A 22,219-nucleotide genomic window follows, 5' to 3' on the forward strand; every position below is an offset into this window, starting at 1 on the left:
AATGCTCGACAGATTTCAAACAGAAAATCAATATCACAAAATCAATCAGTAACGTTCCCAAGTTGTTGAAAAAGTTCATCTCGATAAGATATTTCTAATTGCCCTGTCCACGCGTGGTTACCAACTGGATATTCCTGGCTCGAGATTGAACAATATTGATTCAAAAGACACACAAAACAATCTTATCTGACGTTCAAATCAGGAGGAAAAAAAGCTTTTGATTGAAAGGCCCAAAAATCTAACAGAGATCGGTCAGTTTAAACTCGAAAAACAACCGTCTGGCGATAACAACACTGCCGTGGGGGGACAATTGTTCGGAATTACGCTTCAAAACAAAGCCAAACACGCACGAATCGACTGATGCGGTTTTTTTGCTGTTGTTGTTTTGTTTATTCATTTCAACTGTTTTTTTGTTTGCTCTCTCTCTCCCTTGCTCACGTTGGCATGCTGATCAACTCTTTACAAACACGCTCTCTTTTTACTGCTCCATCTGCATTTTGCTGTTTCTTCTGTCTGTGATCATCATTTCAAAAAATTGCTTTAAGCTTCTTGGGTTTTACGTCCTAAATGAACAAAAAATATATATGTATCATAGCTCTTGTTTTGCAATAGTAGTACGAGTGAGAATCCTAACAAAGAATGCAAGAGGGAGTGTCAGGGACATGGAAGAAAAATAATAAAAAAATAAACTAATACAAATTTTGCGCGAAAAGTCACACCAAGAGCCAAGATTCGAAAAATAAAAGTGAAAGTCACACACTTGATTTAGATAAATTTTTAACAAATTTTGTTCGCGCCAACAGTCGAAAGAGGGTAAATAAATTACTAGCAACAGGATGTGTGATTTGCTTGCGTCCTGCAGTGAGAGATGGAAACGGTTTTGCGTCCTGCGCCACGGCGGAATCATCGCTCCTCCAGGATGAGCGTCTCCTGCGGGTAAAGCTTCAGATCCTTGAGGGTTTCTTCGTGGTTTAGTGCCGTGAGCTGGGAAATAGACGAATAATCGATTAGAAAGCAATTTCAAGCCCTATCACGAAATGCCCTACATCTCTTCGAGGCCAGCTCTGGATGACCTTGTACTCGTCAATGAGGAACCCTTCGGCGGTGACAAAGTTCAGCAGGATGCGCAGCGGCGTGTCCGTGGTGAAGCGCCGCTCTATCAGCACGCCCGTCGGCGGCCTCATCCGGATTTTGGTAATGTTCTCGCCGACGGTTTGCTCCGGTTCCGGAGGGACGGTACTGCGGGCCGCGGCCCGGATCTGTTCGCGCTTGGCCTCGGCATCGGCCCGCTCCGACTCGAGCCGCCTTCGCTCGGTTTGCATCATCAGTTCCTTCTGGCGTTTGGCCTCCTGCTTGGCCCGGTCAGCCTCGAGACTCTCCTGGTAGGCGGCGTCCTGCTCCAGCTTGACCTGCTCCCGGGCTAACCGTTCGTTCTCCTCGCGCAGCTCAATCTTCAACTGTTCCGCGTACATGTCGGACGCCTCCATCAGCTGCGACAGCAGATCGTCCACGCTGACATTACCTGAAAGATGGAATCAGCTGTAATGATCTTCTATCAAAGTAATTTCCAGTAGACTCACCATAAATCACCTGAAAAACTTCGCACTGGCTGCGATTTTTCGCTATCACAAGAATCGCCGGCAACCGGTCGACCGGGATGTTCCGCACCGTGATCGACGCGGTCATTCCGACGCATGCCGATATGGATGATAAAAACCTAAAGTCACAAACTCATCATTCTGAACCAACATTCCAAACTCAAGTCGGCTTACATGTTCTTATTGCTCTCGAAGGTCAGATCCCAGCCGTACAGCACAAAGTGGTCCAGCAGCATCTGGATGATGCTTTCGCAGGCGAGCAGCTGGCCGCAGAAGACGTTCGTCAGGACGCTCCCGTCGTGGTGCAGGTACACCGCCATCAGCTTGCGCTGCAAAGGAAGAAGGGATATTATTGCCGGTGACTATCAAACTCAAACTTGAGGACGATCAGATCGATTGATTTATTTGGTCCTTAACCTTTCGGCGGTAGCACCGTTTGCAAGGATTTTTTTATGGGAGACCGAAAAACGCGATTTCTGAAAGGAAAAGCTCCTGAATTTCCCGGTATTATTTTTTCTAGCTAAATTTTCAGAATTCTTAGAACTTAAAATCGGCTTAGTTCAACAGATCATCGTCACGGTTAACTTTACACAGTTTGTCTAAACCGCTTTGATATTTGTGATGACTAGACTTTACTCTACTTAACCTACGCTAAATTGCAAATAAATGCGACGACCTTCACGATTTGAACATAACATATCATAAAAGTTTCTTCCTCTGGAGAATTAGCATAATTATGAGTTGCCGAGTTCAGAAATATAGAATTTCAGAAACACAGAAATTCTGAAATTACTAAATTTACAAATTCAGAAATTAAAAAAATTGAAATTCAAAATTCAGAAATTCTTAAAATTTCTGAAATTCCTAAAATTTTTAAAATTCTTAACATTCTTAAAATTTCAAAAATTTCTAAAATTCTCAAAATTCTTAAAATTCTTAAAATTTCTAAAAATTTTAAATTTCCTAAAATTCCAAACATGTCTAAAATTCTTATAATTCCTAATATTCCTAAAATTCGTATAATTTCTAATATTCCTAAAATTTCTAACATTCTTAAAATTCCTAACATTCCTAACATACCTAAAATTCCTAACCGAGCCACGTAGCCCAGTGGTAACGCTTCCGCCTCGTAAGCGGTAGATCGGGGTTCAAATCCCGGCTCGGACCAACACAACTGGTGATCTTTTCCCTTCTGGAATCGATTGCTTAGTAAAGGGAAGGTAGTGTATCGTCACAAACTGGACCTTATCACGACACCTTAGGGAGGCGACCTATGGAATGTTATCATTAACCTTAACATGTTAACATTAAGTTGAGAATGAAACTGCCACTGAATCCGCTTTGTAAATGCCGGCCCCGATACTCTTCAAGGGTGTTCCCCTCAGGAACAGGGAAAGATTTACTTTTACTTTACTAAAATTCCTAAAATTCCTAAAATTCTGAAATTCTGAAATTCTGAAATTCTGAAATTCTGAAATTCTGAAATTCTGAAATTCTGAAATTCCTAAATTCTTAAATTCTTAAATTCTTAAATTCTTAAATTCTTAAATTCTTAAATTCTTAAATTCTTAAATTCTTAAATTCTTAAATTCTTAAATTCTTAAATTCTTAAATTCTTAAATTCTTAAATTCTTAAATTCTTAAATTCTTAAATTCTTAAATTCTTAAATTCTTAAATTCTTAAATTCTTAAATTCTTAAATTCTTAAATTCTTAAATTCTTAAATTCTTAAATTCTTAAATTCTTAAATTCTTAAATTCTTAAATTCTTAAATTCTTAAATTCTTAAATTCTTAAATTCTTAAATTCTTAAATTCTTAAATTCTTAAATTCTTAAATTCTTAAATTCTTAAATTCTTAAATTCTTAAATTCTTAAATTCTTAAATTCTTAAATTCTTAAATTCTTAAATTCTTAAATTCTTAAATTCTTAAATTCTTAAATTCTTAAATTCTTAAATTCTTAAATTCTTAAATTCTTAAATTCTTAAATTCTTAAATTCTTAAATTCTTAAATTCTTAAATTCTTAAATTCTTAAATTCTTAAATTCTTAAATTCTTAAATTCTTAAATTCTTAAATTCTTAAATTCTTAAATTCTTAAATTCTTAAATTCTTAAATTCTTAAATTCTTAAATTCTTAAATTCTTAAATTCTTAAATTCTTAAATTCTTAAATTCTTAAATTCTTAAATTCTTAAATTCTTAAATTCTTAAATTCTTAAATTCTTAAATTCTTAAATTCTTAAATTCTTAAATTCTTAAATTCTTAAATTCTTAAATTCTTAAATTCTTAAATTCTTAAATTCTTAAATTCTTAAATTCTTAAATTCTTAAATTCTTAAATTCTTAAATTCTTAAATTCTTAAATTCTTAAATTCTTAAATTCTTAAATTCTTAAATTCTTAAATTCTTAAATTCTTAAATTCTTAAATTCTTAAATTCTTAAATTCTTAAATTCTTAAATTCTTAAATTCTTAAATTCTTAAATTCTTAAATTCTTAAATTCTTAAATTCTTAAATTCTTAAATTCTTAAATTCTTAAATTCTTAAATTCTTAAATTCTTAAATTCTTAAATTCTTAAATTCTTAAATTCTTAAATTCTTAAATTCTTAAATTCTTAAATTCTTAAATTCTTAAATTCTTAAATTCTTAAATTCTTAAATTCTTAAATTCTTAAATTCTTAAATTCTTAAATTCTTAAATTCTTAAATTCTTAAATTCTTAAATTCTTAAATTCTTAAATTCTTAAATTCTTAAATTCTTAAATTCTTAAATTCTTAAATTCTTAAATTCTTAAATTCTTAAATTCTTAAATTCTTAAATTCTTAAATTCTTAAATTCTTAAATTCTTAAATTCTTAAATTCTTAAATTCTTAAATTCTTAAATTCTTAAATTCTTAAATTCTTAAATTCTTAAATTCTTAAATTCTTAAATTCTTAAATTCTTAAATTCTTAAATTCTTAAATTCTTAAATTCTTAAATTCTTAAATTCTTAAATTCTTAAATTCTTAAATTCTTAAATTCTTAAATTCTTAAATTCTTAAATTCTTAAATTCTTAAATTCTTAAATTCTTAAATTCTTAAATTCTTAAATTCTTAAATTCTTAAATTCTTAAATTCTTAAATTCTTAAATTCTTAAATTCTTAAATTCTTAAATTCTTAAATTCTTAAATTCTTAAATTCTTAAATTCTTAAATTCTTAAATTCTTAAATTCTTAAATTCTTAAATTCTTAAATTCTTAAATTCTTAAATTCTTAAATTCTTAAATTCTTAAATTCTTAAATTCTTAAATTCTTAAATTCTTAAATTCTTAAATTCTTAAATTCTTAAATTCTTAAATTCTTAAATTCTTAAATTCTTAAATTCTTAAATTCTTAAATTCTTAAATTCTTAAATTCTTAAATTCTTAAATTCTTAAATTCTTAAATTCTTAAATTCTTAAATTCTTAAATTCTTAAATTCTTAAATTCTTAAATTCTTAAATTCTTAAATTCTTAAATTCTTAAATTCTTAAATTCTTAAATTCTTAAATTCTTAAATTCTTAAATTCTTAAATTCTTAAATTCTTAAATTCTTAAGGCCCCCGTCTCGTGACTCGCGCGCGCGTGGTTTATCATTTTTCATATTTGTTAAATTATCGTTTTTAAAAATACAAACACATCACGCTTTAGAGAATTTTCTCAGCTTTCTAACTACGGGTTCATTTTTCAAAAAAAGTGAGTTTTTCTTCTCCATCGGTGCTTTTTAGTAAAATAGTTTTTCAAAATTCTGGGGTATTTCAAAATTTATCGCGATGACCTATATTTTTTTATACACCAAAATGTTCGTTGGGATGTGGGGAACATATGTCTAGAACATTGTTATAATTTTTGACCAAAATATATTGCCGTTTTTTAGTAAAAACTATAGCGCGCCATCACCATATTTTGAAAATATTGAAAAAGCTGGTTTTTACCTTGGAAGGCAAAAATCTCGAAATTCAAAGCGAAGACCTATAATTTTATCGATGGAAATTTTTCAGAAATATTCTAGAATCAATTTGTAGTACTTTAAAAAATATTTTAGTACATAAAAATATTTATTTTGGGCTAAATATTGGGAAAAATCTATTTTTTTCAAAGAAATCCAAATATATTCCAAGTATTTCGCCAGTATTACAAAATTCAAAGCGATGACCTATACTTTTTATGGATGAAAAATGTTCAGAAATATTGTAGAATCAATTTGTAGAACTTCGAAAAATATTTTAGTACATAAAAATATTTATTTTGGGCTAAATATTGAGAAAAGTCTATTTTTTTTTCAAAGAAACTCAAATATATTTCAAGTATTTCGCCAATATCTCAAAATTCAAAGCGATGACCTATACTTTTTATGGATGGAAAATGTTCAGAAATATTCTAGAATCAATTTGTAGTACTTTGAAAAATATTTTAGTACATAAAAATATTTATTTTGGGCTAAATATTGAGAAAAATCTATTTTTTTCAAAGAAACTAAAATATATTCCAAGTATTTCGCCAGTATTACAACATTCAAAGCGAAGACCTATAATTTTATCGATGGAAATTTTTCAGAAATATTCTAGAATCAATTTGTAGTACTTTAAAAAATATTTTAGTACAGCCAAATATTTATTTTGGGGGTAAATATTTAGAAAAATCTATTTTTTTCATAGAAACTCAAATATATACCAAGTATTTCGCCAGTATTACAAAATTCAAAGCGATGACCTATACTTTTATTGATTAAAAATGTTCATATATATTCTAGAATCAATTTGTAGTACTTTGAAAAATATTTTGGTACATAAAATATTTATTTTGCGCTAAATATTGAGAAAAATCTATTTTATCAAAGAAACTCAAATATATTTCAAGTATTTCGCCAATATCTCAAAATTCAAAGCAATGACCTATACTTTTTATGGATGGAAAATGTTCAGAAATATTCTAGAATCAATTTGTGGTACTTTGAAAAATATTTCAGTACATAAAAATATTTATTTTGGGCTAAACATTGAGAAAAATCTATTTTTTTCAAAGAAACTCAAATATATTCCAAGTATTTCACCAGTATTACAAAATTCAAAGCGATGACTTATACTTTTATCGATGGAAAATGTTCAGATATATTCTAGAATCAATTTGTAGTATTTTGAAAAAATAAAAATTAGTGCATAAAAATATTTATTTTGGGCTAAATATTGAGAAAAATCTATTTTTTTCAAAGAAACTCAAATATATTCCAAGTATTTTGCCAATATCTCGAAATTCAAAGCGATGACCTATATTTTTTACGGATGGAAAATGTTCAGAAATATTCTAAAATCAATTTGTACTACAGTAGTAGTTCGGTAACTGGGCTGAGAACGTAGCCCAGTCATCGAATGCTGTTCGCTAACTGGGCTGAACGAAAAATAACGAGGGGACTACCGATGCATAATATTTATTTGATGAAATATAAAAATAAAAGTTACTCAAATTTGTTTACAATGATTACTTTTCATATTTCTTTAATTGTGACTTGAAATTACATAAAAGTTTGAAAAAAGTTTTTTTATTTGTTGACCATGATTTTTGCATCCATTAACCCCTGAGCAATTCTCTACGAAATCGGTCTTTTTTCTTCAATTTTAATTTTTGTATTTTTTAATCCGGCTGAAACTTTTTTGGTGCCTTCGGTATGCCCAAAGAAGCCATTTTGCATCATTAGTTTGTCCATATAATTTTCCATACAAATTCGGCAGCTGTCCATACAAAAATGATGTATGAAAATTCAAAAATCTGTATCTTTTGAAGGAATTTTTTGATCGATTTGGTGTCTTCGGCAAAGTTGTAGGTATGGATACGGACTACACTGGAAAAAATAATACACGGTAAAAAAAAAATTTGGTGATTTTTTTATTTAACTTTTTATCACTAAAACTTGATTTACAAAAAAACACTATTTTTAATTTTTTTTATTTTTTGATATGTTTTAGAAGACATAAAATGCCAACTTTTCAGAAATTTCCAGGTTGTGCAAAAAATCACTGACCGAGTTATGAATTTTTTAATCAATACTGATTTTTTCAAAAAATCGAAATTTTGGTCGTAAAATTTTTTCAACTTCATTTTTCGATGTAAAATCAAATTTGCAATCAAAAAGTACTTCACTAAAATTTTGATAAAGTGCACCGTTTTCAAGTTATAGCCATATTTAAGTGACTTTTTTGAAAATAGTCGCAGTTTTTCATTTTTTTAAATTAGTGCACATGTTTGCCCAGTTTTGAAAAAAATATTTTTGAAAAGCTGAGACAATTCTCTATATTTTGCTTATTCGGACTATGTTGATACGACCTTTAGTTGCTGAGATATTGCAATGCAAAGGTTTAAAAACAGGAAAATTGATGTTTTCTAAGTTTCACCCAAACAACCCACCATTTTCTATCGTCAATATCTCAGCAACTAATGGTCCGATTTTCAATGTTAATATATGAAACAATTGTGAAATTTTCCGATCTTTTCGAAAAAAATATTTTTGGAATTTTCAAATCAAGACAAACATTTTAAAAGGGCGTAATATTGAATGTTTGGCCTTTGTGAAATGTTAGTCTTGATTTGAAAATTCCAAAAATATTTTTTTCGAAGAGATCGGAAAATTTCACAAATGTTTCATATATTAACATTGAAAATCGGACCATTAGTTGCTGAGATATTGACGATAGAAAATGGTGGGTTGTTTGGGTGAAACTTAGAAAACATCAATTTTCCTGTTTTTAAACCTTTGCATTGCAATATCTCAGCAACTAAAGGTCGTATCAACAAAGTCCAAATAAGCAAAATATAGAGAATTTTCTCAGCTTTTCAAAAATATTTTTTTCAAAACTGGGCAAACATGTGCACTAATTTAAAAAAATGAAAAACTGCGACTATTTTCAAAAAAGTCACTTAAATATGGCTATAACTTGAAAACGGTGCACTTTATCAAAATTTCAGTAAAGTACTTTTTGATTGCAAATTTGATTTTACATCGAAAAATGAAGTTGAAAAATTTTTACGACCAAAATTTCGATTTTTTGAAAAAATCAGTATTGATTAAAAAATTCATAACTCGGTCAGTGATTTTTTGCACAACCTGGAAATTTCTGAAAAGTTGGCATTTTATGCCTTCTAAAACATATCAAAAAATAAAAAAAAATTAAAAATAGTGTTTTTTTGTAAATCAAGTTTTAGTGATAAAAAGTTAAATAAAAAAATCACCAAATTTTTTTTACCGTGTATTATTTTTTTCCAGTGTAGTCCGTATCCATACCTACAACTTTGCCGAAGACACCAAATCGATCAAAAAATTCCTTCAAAAGATACAGATTTTTGAATTTTCATACATCATTTTTGTATGGACAGCTGCCGAATTTGTATGGAAAATTATATGGACAAACTAATGATGCAAAATGGCTTCTTTGGGCATACCGAAGGCACCAAAAAAGTTTCAGTCGGATTAAAAAATACAAAAAAAATCGAATGACCGAAATCCTAGAGAACTGCTCCCCTCGGTGATTTCGGTTTGTTTTGGTTTTTTGACGTTTGTCTGCTTTTTAACTGGGCTACGGCCCAGTTAAAAAGCAGCCCAGTTAATCAACGCCCAATTACCGAACAACTACTGTACTTTGAACAATATTTTAGTACATAAAATATATATTTTGGGCTAAATATTGAGAAAATTTATTTTTTTCAAAGAAACTCAAATATATTTCAAGTATTTCGCCAATATCTCAAAATTCAAAGCGATGACCTATACTTTTTATGGATGGAAAATGTTCAGAAATATTCTAGAATCAATTTGTAGTACTTTGAAAAATATTTTAGTACAATTAGCAAAAATGTTCAAAATTAATTTGAATCAATCAACTTTTGACGAACAGTACCGCAACAAGTTTTTTTTGCGATTTTTTTCCTCAAAAATTTGATATTTTGAAAATTAATGATTGCAAAACAACTGGGCAAGTTGAAGATGCATTTTAAAACACTTTTTTTTATTCAAATGTTTATACCATGGCTTTCAATTTCAAAATATTTGCAATGGCCTAACTCAAAATTTAAATCAATGACCTTTTTTCACAAAAGTATTTTGATACAAAAATATTAGCTTTGGAAAATATATTGCTAAATTGTTCATTGAAATATATAGATATATTTTGAGAGTGTAGTTCGAGTTCTATAATTTGGAAGAAATATTTTTATAAGAATGATTAGGAACAAAGGATGAGCGAATTTCTACCATAATTGTACTTGAACGAGCTAGAGCTCGTCAAATCAGCAACATGTTTCTATCCAGTTGCTGTGAAGTTTAACATGATACCTCGCAAAATTTTGAAATTTACTAAGAAAAATTTTCATAAGTATGGAGAAATTGCAACATTCCAGCAAAAGGTTTCTTCGTACACTGAAAAAAAAATGATGGTAATATTCATCAGGAAATGGTGACAGATTTTGTGAAAAAAATGATTAATTTTACCCCAGAAAATCATGAATTTGCATCAGTTTTTGATGAATATTCATCAGGTTCACATTTTTACACATTTTTTATGTAATATTACTCAAAAAAAGGTAATATTCAACCTACCAAATTTTCAACATTCTTTTTCTGTGTAAATTTTCAAATTCATGCAAGCACGATTTTTGAAATTATTATTTTCTATTGAAAACTATATTTTTTTTCTGGCTGGAAGATTATTTACTATAAAATATATTATTTATTTCTGTTAGGATTAATTAATGATTTCATTTGAAGCATAAATATACCGCAAAAAACATGGCATGTAATTGTATACATTCATCATGAGGAATTTCAACGTTTGGGGAAACTCATTCCTCATAAATTTTATTTGTCCACACATACAATTTTGCATAATTGGTTTTTCAGTCAATAAAAAGTGTAAGATTATAGGAAAAAAATGTTATATATCAATTCTATTTGAAAAGTGCATGTAAGCATATGTTCAAATATATTTTTCTGAGACAAATATATATTGCTTGAGCAACACATTTAAAAAAAAAAAAAACCTTTTGGCAAGGTAACGCAAATGCACTTGAAGAAAAATCAATAGTAATTTTTAGATGTAAAATTCTGTGCAATTTTGGCAACCTTTTCTAAATCTCTGTAATTGTTATGAAATTGAAACATTACAGGCCATTTTCATCTATTTCTTCAAAAAAATCAAACTTCTGTTGAATTTCTGGTAAGTTTTTTGTAATATTGAGATATTGGAAAAATACTTGAAAAAGCCAGGACCGGTGGTGAAGGGGTATACCTGGTTGCCTCTCATTCAGGCGGCCTGGTTTCGATTCCAAAAGGTTCCGGTGGAATTTTTCGAGACAAGATTTGTCTGATCACGCCTTCCGTCGGACGGGGAAGTAAATGTTGGCCCCGGTCTAACTTAGAGGGTAGGTCGTTAGCTCAATCCAGAAGTCGTTTCCCTGGGTCCTATCTCGATGGAGTCGCTGGTCAGCAGTTGGACTCACAATCCAAAGATCATCAGTTCGAATCTCGGGATAGATGGAAGCTTGGATGTAAAAAGAGGTTTGCAATTGCCTCAACAATCAAGCCTTCGAACACCTAGTTTCGAGTAGGAATCTCACAATCGAGAACGCCAAGGCAATGCTGTTGAGCGAGCAATTTGATTTGAATTGATTTTGGAAAAATGTGATTGTACTAAAACATTTTTTCAAGTACTGCAAATTGATTCTAGAATATTTCTGAACATTTTCCATCAATAAAAAGTATAGGTCATTGCTTTGAATTTTGAGATATTGGCGAAATACTTGGAATATATTTGAGTTTCTTTGATAAAATAGATTTTTCTCAATATTTAGCCCAAAATAAATATTTTCATATACTAAAATATTTTTTAAAGTACTACAAATTAATACTGCAATTTTCTAAACATTCTCCATCGATAAAAAAGTATAGGTAATCGCTTTGAATTTTGTAATACTGGCGAAATACTTGGAATATATTTGAGTTTCTTTGAAAAAAATAGATTTTTCTCAATATTTAGGCCAAAATAAATATTTGTGTGTACTAAAATATTTTTCAAAGTACTACAAATTGATTTCAGAATATTTCTGAACATTTTCCATCCATAAAAAGTATAGGTTATCGCTTTGAATTTCGAGATATTGGCGAAATACTTGGTATATATTTGAGTTTCTTTGAAAAAAAATAGATTTTCCTCAATATTTAGCCCAAAATAAATATTTTTATGTACTCAAATATTTTTTAAAATACTACAAATTGATTCTAGAATATTTCTGAAAATTTTCCATCGATAAAAGTATAGGTCATCGCTTTGAATTTTGTAATACTGGCGAAATACTTGGAATATATTTGAGTTTCTTTGAAAAAAATAGATTTTTCTCAATATTTAGCCCAAAATAAATATTTTTATGTACTAAAATATTTTTCAAAGTACTACAAATTGATTTCAGAATATTTCTGAACATTTTCCATCCATAAAAAGTATAGGTCATCGCTTTGAATTTTGAGATATTGGCGAAATACTTGGAATATATTTGAGTTTCTTTGAAAAAAATAGATTTTTCTCAATATTTTGCCCAAAATAAATATTTTTATGTACTCAAATATTTTTCAAAGTACTACAAATTGATTCTTGGATATTTCTGAACATTCTCCATCGATAAAAAGTATAGGTCATCGCTTTGAATTTCGAGATTTTTGCCTTCCAAGGTAAAAACCAGCTTTTTCAATATTTTCAAAATATGGTGATGGCGCGCTATAGTTTTTACTAAAAAACGGCAATATATTTTGGCCAAAAATTATAACAATGTTCTAGACATATGTTGCCCGCATCGCAACGAACATTTTGGTGTATAAAAAAGTATAGGTCATCGCGATAAATTTTGAAATACCCCAGAATTTTGAAAAACTATTTTACTAAAAAGCACCGATGGAGAAGAAAAACTCACTTTTTTTGAAAAATGAACCCGTAGTTAGAAAGCTGAGAAAATTCTCTAAATCGTGATGTGTTTGGATTTTTAAAAACGATAATATAACAAATATGAAAAATGATAAACCACGCGCGCGCGAGTCACGAGACGGGGGCCTTAAATTCTTAAATTCTTAAATTCTTAAATTCTTAAATTCTTAAATTCTTAAATTCTTAAATTCTTAAATTCTTAAATTCTTAAATTCTTAAATTCTTAAATTCTTAAATTCTTAAATTCTTAAATTCTTAAATTCTTAAATTCTTAAATTCTTAAATTCTTAAATTCTTAAATTCTTAAATTCTTAAATTCTTAAATTCTTAAATTCTTAAATTCTTAAATTCTTAAATTCTTAAATTCTTAAATTCTTAAATTCTTAAATTCTTAAATTCTTAAATTCTTAAATTCTTAAATTCTTAAATTCTTAAATTCTTAAATTCTTAAATTCTTAAATTCTTAAATTCTTAAATTCTTAAATTCTTAAATTCTTAAATTCTTAAATTCTTAAATTCTTAAATTCTTAAATTCTTAAATTCTTAAATTCTTAAATTCTTAAATTCTTAAATTCTTAAATTCTTAAATTCTTAAATTCTTAAATTCTTAAATTCATAAATTCTTAAATTCTTAAATTCTTAAATTCTTAAATTCTCAAATTCTTAACTGGAGTTTTTTTGAAAAGGTCCAATAAACCAAATTTCCAGTTTTTGCTTTTTGGGTTTTTTTGAAACCGCCTTGAGTCAGTGGTGTTAAAAAACACCCAAAAAGCAAAAAATGAAAATTTGGTTTTTTGGACCTTTTCCAAAAAAAAACTCCAGAATTCTTAAATTCTTAAATACTGTAATTCTGAAATTCTTCAATTCTTAAGTCCATTAGTCTGACGGCCTTCAGACAATCGAGGATGAACTATATTTTAATTTTCAAATCGATAGAGTTTTGATTTTCTGACATTTTTTTCCTAAAATTTTACTTATTTGAATAAATTAGATAATCATTTTAATTTTTTAATTATTTAAGTTTAACTTTTAAACTCATGGATTTTTGAATTTATTTTTATCTAACTTTAAAGTTAAAACAAATGTATATTCTGATTTCTGAAATGATTTATGTTTCATTGTAAATTTTTTAATGTTGTGTTCAGAGATGGAATAATCGCAAAAAAATCATTCGCTTGCGAACTTTCTTTACCGGCGAAAGAGAGAGGAGACAAATCACGCAAAAGAAAATCACTCCCAAAATTCTCCAAGAAAATCAATCTGCTGATGATTTTTTTGTGAATTTCCTTGTCAGAACCACTGAAATATATTTATTTCTCTTAGGTTACACACATTGCCCATCTACAAAATGTGACAGGTAATTTTTCGACATGTGACGTTACACTTGCAAGTGTAGTAGAGAAAAAGATGTTCCGCCGAATAATCAAGATGATGATTTTTTTTCGATTCTTTTTACCAGGGATGGAATAATCGCAAAAAAAATCAATTTCACTTGCGAGCTTTCTTCACCCGCGAAAGAGAGAGGAGGCAAATCACGGAGAAGAAAATCGCTCCCGAACTTCTCCAAAAAAATCAATCTGCTGATGATTTTTTGTGAATTTCCTTGTCAGCGCCACTTAAAAATATTTATTTCACTTTGTTTACACACATTGCCCATCTACAAAATGTGACAGGTATTTTTTCGACATGTGACGTTTCACTTGCAATTGTAGTAGTGAAAAAGATATTCCGCCGAATAATCAAGATGATGATTTTTTTAGATTCTTTTTACCGACCAAAAAGCCATACTCTCTTCGGATTTTTCTGTTGATGAACGTCCAGAGATTTTCTTTTGATGATGATTATGCCATCGCGGGTTGTGTTTATGTATTTTAAATTTTAATTTTTTTTTATTCAAAATGTACAGTCATCCCACATATTCGGAACACCCACAAATTCGGAACACTTTTGTGGTAATTTGTCAATAGGATGCAAAATGCAACTTTTCTGTCGTCCCTCCTATTTTTAGGACCTTTATTTGGACATTCTCTTGCTATTTCACTAGTAAAAATAGTACTTTTTGAACAAAAAACCTCATTTCAAGACTATTTTATCCAGGGCAGCAAAACACTGCCTCCAAATTGCCTGTTTTATAATTGTGGGATGTTATTGTGCCTCCCACAATTGTGGAACACCTGAATTTAATTGATATTTTCACAAAAAAAGTTATCAGACCATGTTTAAAACATCACTAAGCTTGAGTTTTATTGGTTTCAGAGTGTGAAGTCATTTTTTTGTAAAAATATGTACTCCTGGAGAGAAAAAAAAAGTTTGTTTACATTGTAAGAAAAAAGTGTTCCGAATGTGTGGATTTCAAGGGTCAATGTTTTTCTTTAAAAACTTGATATAAAACGTAAAAATGTACAGCATGTCTATACATCAATCGAAAGATCGCAAAATAAGCTTTCACGTGAAGGAAAAAGCATATCATTATGTTCAATTATCGATTTTCTATGATTTGTTGAACGTTGGCAGATCTGGAAACTGTTCCGAATATGAGGGATGACTGTAGTAGTATTTCAATTTCCAGATTTTTGACATTTTTTCGTCATATGAATACAAAAAAAAACAAATAATTTTGTTGCATTTTTAAAGTTAAAGACTCAAATTTTAGGAAAAATAGTAAATTCCATGATGGGGAGATGTTCGTAAAAAACACAGCCAAAGTTGACCTTCAAAAAAATGACTATTTTAAAAACATTGGTGAAATCACATAAAACGTGTCAAACTTCCAACCTATAAATTTTCTAAAATTTTAAGAGTTCTTCTTTTCAATGGTTTTTAAAGATCAAAAATTGGTTGGAAAATTGATTTTTGGGTTAGGCTGTAGAGGGTTAACGATTTTTGCATTTTTCAAAAACCCTGAGAGTTCATAGTTCAGAGTTCAGGAAACAACTTTGCCGAAAGTGCGAAAAGATTCGTCAAGTATTAAAAATGTTACAAAACTTATGACACCACCGCTGAAAACTTTAATTTTTTCTTCAAGTTTTTCTGGCAACCATCAGCTTGCTTGATTGCATGAGCGTCGCGACGCCTGCCTCAATCTTTTCTGCAGGAGCAGCAAGTGCTGTCAGAAGAGAGTGATGAAAACGTTGATGTTTTCGCCGGCGGTGTTATAAATTCTGTAACATTTTAAATAGTCGACGAATCTTTTAGCGCTCTTCCACAAAGTTGTTCTCTGGAACACGAACTATGAGCTCATGAGGTTTTTGAAAAATGCTTAAATCGTTAAGGGGCTCAAAACTGGCAAAAACCAAAACAAACAGATTTTACGGGTTAAATCCCATTTAAACTTCAAAGTCAAAGCGCCAGGTCCTGTCGCAACCAATCAAGCTCATATTTGGGATTCGGGCACCTTGGGGATCATGCCCAGAAATGCTCGCAAAAATTACCCATTTTGTTGCATTCTATTAGATATATCAGCGATTTCAAACACCTCCAAAGTATCTTTGAATCTCAACTGCAGCTTCTTATTTCGTTGTTATGTGACGAGTTCTTTGATGTGCGAATTTAGTTAACGTAGCGGTTTCTGCAAATCTTGTACATGTCCCAGTCAGTGGCCGCCTTTGGTGACTTAATACTTCTGGTAGGCGATTTCTACTTACATCACGCGCCGACGGCCGGCACGCCTCCTTCAGCGCGTCCTCGAGGCTGCCCTGGAAAAACATCGGATGCTGCGGGCCGTACCGCTCGACAAAGTTCTCCACAAACTGTATGCTGCCGATCGTTTCGTCGTCCACGTTGTCCGGAACTAAAACCAAATTCGCTGTGGTTAAAATTGGCTGCCAAGAGATGGTGAAGGGAACTCACTCAAATGTTTCAGCTGGCTGATGTTGGGCGTCTCGGTGAAAATGTCGTCATCGTTGTTAAAGTCCGACGCGTCCTCGAACTCCTCGCTGTCCTCCGAGTCGATTATGATCGGCATGCTGTCACTGGCAGCGGTAAAGTTAGTTCAAAATTGAAAGAGATCGGGCCCCCCCATTTGCCTCAACGAACCTGTTATTGTACACGTTCCGACTGCTGCTGCTGGTGCTGGTGCTGGCCCCGGCCGCCGTCGCCGCCGCGTTGTTGTTGTTGCTGATTTTGGCCGCGCCGTCGTCGGCGTGCTTCAGCACCAGGTTGTGGTCCCGCTCGACGCCCGACTCGGCCAGCGTCGTGGTGTTTGTTACGTTGTTCGGCCAGCCGGACCACACCTGGTGCCGCACCGGAATGTCCGTGATGGTGTACACGTCCGTCTTGATGGCCAGAATGTTCTGAAAGCCGGGAAACTTGAGGTGCAGCATGTTGCCGTCCGGGACGTTGATGTGCAGCGTGTACGTTTGCTGGTTCTGCGAGGCGAGCGGTTCGGTGCTGGAAGAAGGGCGCGAATCAGTTGGATACATGTCTTACGAATGGTGACTTCACTTACGCGTCTCCAACGAAGCCCTCCATCGACATGTCTGTCAGGATGAGGCTGACCTCCTTGCCAATGTTGAGCGATTTGAGCACCGTCGACGAATTTTGCACGTCCTTCTGAAAGCGACCACATGTTAGAGACACACCCTGACGAGGAGTTCCCAAGTCGGATCCCGCCCCCTTACCTGCTTCCCCGAATCCCAACCCTTCAGCGCCTGGCGGCACACCGGCACGCCCGTTTTCTCGCTGATTTTGGCCTTGAGCTCGCCGACGGTGGCGTGGTTCGATATGCTGACCAGGTGCAGCTCGTTGTTGGAGTGAATTTTGAACAGCACCGAGTGAGGCTCCGGGTCCAGATAGTTGAGCGCGGTGCGAAAATCCGGGTGGCTGCTCGAACGGGACGTGGACGCTCCTAAAGAAAGGTTTAAATCGTTATTCACAGTCCAAATGCTCAACAAAGAATGATGAATGGATGATTTTACACTTTGGGATGAACACGAGGGTACGAGAGTGAGACAAAAAGAAACTGTGCTAAAATGTTCTCCAAAATATGTACCTGGTTCAAACAGTCCAAAGGAATCATCGAAAATAAAATCTGCGCCAGCACCGTTGAAAACAGAACCGTTAGATCAAAAACGTTACATCTTCCACCCTCAAAAACTCACCCGAGTCCAAATTTCTGCTGGGTCCCGCTCCGCCCAAATTTTTAGTCGGAGACGACGGCGCCGTCATCAGCTCCTCGACGTTGGCCATCGCCTCCAGGCTGTTGAGGTTGTTTGCGAACGAGGCGAATGCCGAGCCGGAACCTCCGCCACCGCCACCGCCGCCCCCGCCGCTACCACCGGCCGATGCGCGTTGATCCTGGGGGTCCTGCGGCAGGACGCGATGGATTGCGGACTACGGGAAGGTGGGTGAATTTTAAGATTTTAAGAATTGTTGGATATTGAAGAAGAAGCGCCTCTTACCAGCAAATCCCAGTTGCTTTCCTCGAGATGATAGATTGCTTCTGCTACATCTTCAATTGCCGTTATACTCTGTAAAAAGAATTCGAAAAAAATATATAATGAAAAAATAAAGTATTGCAAAGTACTTGATGTTCAAGTCACTCATTTCGATGTATTATTTTGGGTCGTTAAACGGTCAAAAAAACGCTTAAACTTTCAGAAATTACAAGTCAAAATTTCAAAAGTTTAAAAAATCTGAAATATAGAAATTCGAAAACACATATTTACGAAAAGCCCGAAATTCTAACATTCAAAAACTCTAATTTTTCAAAAATAAAAAATAATCAAAATTCCTGAATTTAAATAAAGAATTCAGAGATTTTTTAATATTTAAGAATTTAAGAATATAAGAATATAAGTGACACCAATGCTATGCTATGCTATGCTATTTAAGAATATAAGAATATAAGAATATAAGAATATAAGAATATAAGAATATAAGAATATAAGAATATAAGAATATAAGAATATAAGAATATAAGAATATAAGAATATAAGAATATAAGAATATAAGAATATAAGAATATAAGAATATAAGAATATAAGAATATAAGAATATAAGAATATAAGAATATAAGAATATAAGAATTTAAGAATTTAAGAATTTAAGAATTTAAGAATTTAAGAATTTAAGAATTTAAGAATTTAAGAATTTAAGAATTTAAGAATTTAAGAATTTAAGAATTTAAGAATTTAAGAATTTAAGAATTTAAGAATTTAAGAATTTAAGAATTTAAGAATTTAAGAATTTAAGAATTTAAGAATTTAAGAATTTAAGAATTTAAGAATTTAAGAATTTAAGAATTTAAGAATTTAAGAATTTAAGAATTTAAGAATTTAAGAATTTAAGAATTTAAGAATTTAAGCATTTAAGAATTTAAGAATTTAAGAATTTAAGAATTTAAGAATTTAAGAATTTAAGAATTTAAGAATTTAAGAATTTAAGAATTCAAGAATTTAGCAAATAACAGTGACCAGAAATGGGGTTTGGCTTACACATAAAAATTAAAATAGGGCTTTAAGGACCCTATTTCTGATTTTTAATATTGTTTTTTAGAACAGTTTTTTTTATTGGTTTTTACTATTGGTTTTAGGATTTTTGTATGCTGTTTATTTTTTAAATTGTTACATTGGGGGGGGGGGGGGGCAAAAAAATATAAAAATATAAAAATTTAAATAACAAGCCATAGTCTTCACATTTGAATGACAAAAGTGTTTTAAAATGCATTTTACACTAGTTCAGTTGTTTTGCAATCATTAGTTTTCAAAAAATCTAAGATCTGACAAAAACAAAAATTGTATAAAAAAAAAAAGATTTTGCATCAAAAATTTTCAAAAAATCTTAAGATTTTTAATAAACCCAAACATGCTAAAAATGATTTTAAACGCAGAAGAATGTATTTTTATTTGATTTCAGCTGTTTGCACTTGAATTTTCATTGAAATTTTGAAGTTTATTGTAAAAAAATTTTTTTTTGCCCCTGATTTTTCGGGCAATTTTGAAGGGGGGGGGGGGGGGGCGTTTAAAATCATTTTTAGCATTTTTGGGTTTATTAAAAAATCTTAAGATTGAAAATTTTCGATGCAAAATCTTTTTTTTCGATACAATTTTTGTTTTTGTCAGATCTTAGATTTTTTGAAAACTAATGATTGCAAAACAACTGAACAAGTGTAAAATGCTTTTAAAACACTTTTGTCATAAAAATGTGAAGACTATGGTTTGTTATTTAAATTTTTATATTTTTTTTTATTTTTTTTGCGTCGGCCTAACTAATAAATAATTAATTATTTGTGCATTACAAAATTATTCAGCATAAACCCAACGTAACCTTACGTCAAACTTTATTTCCAAATCAAAACAAAGGGCCGAAACAAAGGAAAACCTTCGCCAACTGAGACGTACAACCGATTATGCTGTGCTAGCTTTCCCAAAAACAACGATTTGCTGCGCACTTTTCCTTGAGTGCTGCACACACACACACTCATAAACGCACACTCACAATCACACACACTTTTACGAGATGTGAGGCGTAAGGGGGGTGGGAGGAATCAAGTGGGAGAGCCAGCAGGCAGGGAGGGGAGGAATTCTAACCTTTAAAATATAAATACGACTAATCACCGACCAAAAGGGTGCACTTCACCCACTTCAACAGTCATCGTCGGGGTGCACTTCCGCGTTTGACGGGCACTCACCTGAAAGTTGGCCAGAATCTCCTCCCGATTCTCGCTCATTTTTTCTTTCTTCGAACCGCGACCGACGACGGCGAATAAAGAAGATTCCTCCTCCTGCCCTTGTTGGCTCGGTTCGCACTAAATAAATGCGTTGCTGCTGCTGCTGTTGAGAGACAGTTGACAGAAGAAGAGTTTTTTTTTTCTTTCTCCTTTGCCTTCTGCTGACTGGCCTGCCTGATGGCTGCTGCTGCTGCTGGTTTGAGACACTCTTCCTCCAGCTTTGCCCTCAATTTTGCGTTCTCATTCACGGCGCGTTTTGTCCCACGGACGGAGACGTGGAATTAAGCTTCCTAAAAGCAAGAAAGCTGCGTAAGGTTCAGTGGAGTGGCTTTGAGAAGGTCTGGAAATTGTTTCTGCCAAGCTTACCCAATTTTCCACTGAGAAAATTACTAAAATCACACTCTTGCACTTTTCCGAAGTTCTTTCTTCTTTTGCACAAAACTGACGACTGACTTGCGAACGAACTGACAGCCGAGGTGATGCAAATGCAAAGGTTAGATAAAAAAAAATCTGTTGCGCAAGTTGACAGCTGGGGGTCTACCCAAATTTGGGTAGTTTTGAGTTGTCGTTTGAAGGAAGTACTAGATTTTCGATCCTTGTGATGATTTTTATAATTTCACTTTTTGTCACTAAAACTTAATTTGCCAAAAAAATACTATTTTTAAAAATTTTTATATGTTTTAGGGGACATCAAATCACGCAAAAGAAAATCGCTCCCATGAAAATCAATCTGCTGATGATTTTTTGTGAATTCCCTTGTCAGCACCACTCAAAAATATTTATTCTACTTTGTTTACACACATTGCCCATCCACAAATGTGACAGGTCATTTTTCATCGTGTGACGTTACACTTGCAAGTGTAGTAGTGAAAAAGATGTTCCACCGATGATGATGATGATTTTTTTCAGATTCCAAAACATTGAATATTACGCCTATTTAAAATGCTAGTCTAGATTTAATTTGATTCAAATTTTTTTTTAGAAAATCGGAATCGGCAAATTTCACGAATGTTATAATGCATGTTATAATACATGTTTTAACATTGAAAATCGGACCATTAGCTACTGAGTTATCGACATTAGAAAATGGTGGGTTGTTTAGGTGAGATTAAGAAAACTTCAATTTTCGTGTTTCTTTTTCTTAAAGCGGCTGTATCTCAGCAACCCGAGGTCCAATCTTCAATATCTCTTAGAAAATTTTATAGCAAATTTGCTGAACAGCTCAAAAAAAATAGAAATGGTCGCTCATGGACACTATTATTAAAAATCGAAAAATTGCAAATGTTTCGCTAAAAACAAACTTTCGGTGGCTATATTGTTTTCAAGATCAAAAAAATCAAAAATATCAAAAAATCTGTAAAGTACTTTTCGATTGGAAATTCAATTTTACATAAAAAAAATTACGTCAAATTTGTTTTTGCATAAAAGTTTAATTTTTTCCAAAAATCACTATTTTTTCAAAAAATTATAACTCGGCAGCAGATTTTTTGACCATGTTTGACTCATTCTCTATGGCTCAAAAGTTGCGGGTTTTGTCCCCTAAAACATATAAAAAAAACTCGAAAATAAAAAAATACATATTTTGGGAAATTGAGTTTTTGTGAAAAAAAAGTTGATTAAAAAATCTCCAAAAAAAATTCCCTGTACCTATTTTTTTTCTCAATAGACCTCAACAATACCTACAACTTTGCCGAAGACACCAAATTAGCATAGCATAGCATAGCATAGGTGCCCACCCGCAGTTGCTACTCCGTTATTGACCAGGACCTCCAGAAGTTACATCCACGAGCCGTGGAAGATAAGTGGGAGCTATCTTTCCTCGCTTCGCAACTTCTCAAAGGCCCCTATCATGCTGATCAATACCGGCGCCGGCCACGACCAGTGGTAGAGTCACGGGGAAGTGGATGGGAATGTTAGTCCGATACTTGAGTGATAGAGACCGCCCAATCGACTGCTTCTCCGACAAAGT

At 31.9% G+C, this 22,219-nt stretch overlaps 1 protein-coding gene across 6 annotated transcripts; it reads right to left on the minus strand.

Annotated features, from left to right (window-relative positions):
* Positions 1-494: 494 nt before the first annotated feature.
* On the minus strand, positions 495-20,736 carry LOC120412396 (FAS-associated factor 1). Of its 6 annotated transcripts, none has more exons than XM_039572846.1 (14): positions 20,617-20,736; positions 20,212-20,540; positions 17,981-18,049; positions 17,681-17,912; positions 17,572-17,610; positions 17,201-17,427; positions 17,029-17,132; positions 16,617-16,970; positions 16,431-16,552; positions 16,226-16,371; positions 1,773-1,927; positions 1,581-1,717; positions 1,047-1,522; positions 495-984 (listed from the first exon to the last, which is right to left on the minus strand). In XM_039572846.1, exons 2-14 carry the CDS (start codon positions 20,248-20,250, stop codon positions 904-906), a joined length of 2,181 nt encoding a protein of 726 aa, XP_039428780.1. In that variant the 5' UTR covers positions 20,251-20,540; positions 20,617-20,736; the 3' UTR covers positions 495-903. The 6 variants fall into 6 exon arrangements, with proteins under 6 accessions (XP_039428780.1, XP_052565496.1, XP_052565497.1 ...); XM_052709536.1 differs by having other exon boundaries at positions 17,572-17,614; positions 17,685-17,912; positions 20,212-20,555; positions 20,617-20,725; XM_052709537.1 differs by having other exon boundaries at positions 17,029-17,129; positions 20,212-20,555; positions 20,617-20,725.
* Positions 20,737-22,219: the final 1,483 nt, after the last annotated feature.

This window comes from Culex pipiens, chromosome 3, assembly GCF_016801865.2.
Source record: "Culex pipiens pallens isolate TS chromosome 3, TS_CPP_V2, whole genome shotgun sequence".
NCBI lineage: Eukaryota > Metazoa > Arthropoda > Insecta > Diptera > Culicidae > Culex > Culex pipiens.

Excerpts from the sequence above, each read along its gene's own strand:
- LOC120412396 (XM_039572846.1), bottom strand. The coding sequence starts at position 20,250 with ATGAGCGAGAATCGGGAGGAGATTCTGGCCAACTTTCAG. Across the intron at positions 1,718-1,772 it reads TTCGAGAGCAATAAGAACAT|GTTTTTATCATCCATATCGG; the intron begins GTAAGCCGACTT and ends TTGTGACTTTAG. Across the intron at positions 1,523-1,580 it reads AGTTTTTCAGGTGATTTATG|GTAATGTCAGCGTGGACGAT; the intron begins GTGAGTCTACTG and ends TCCATCTTTCAG.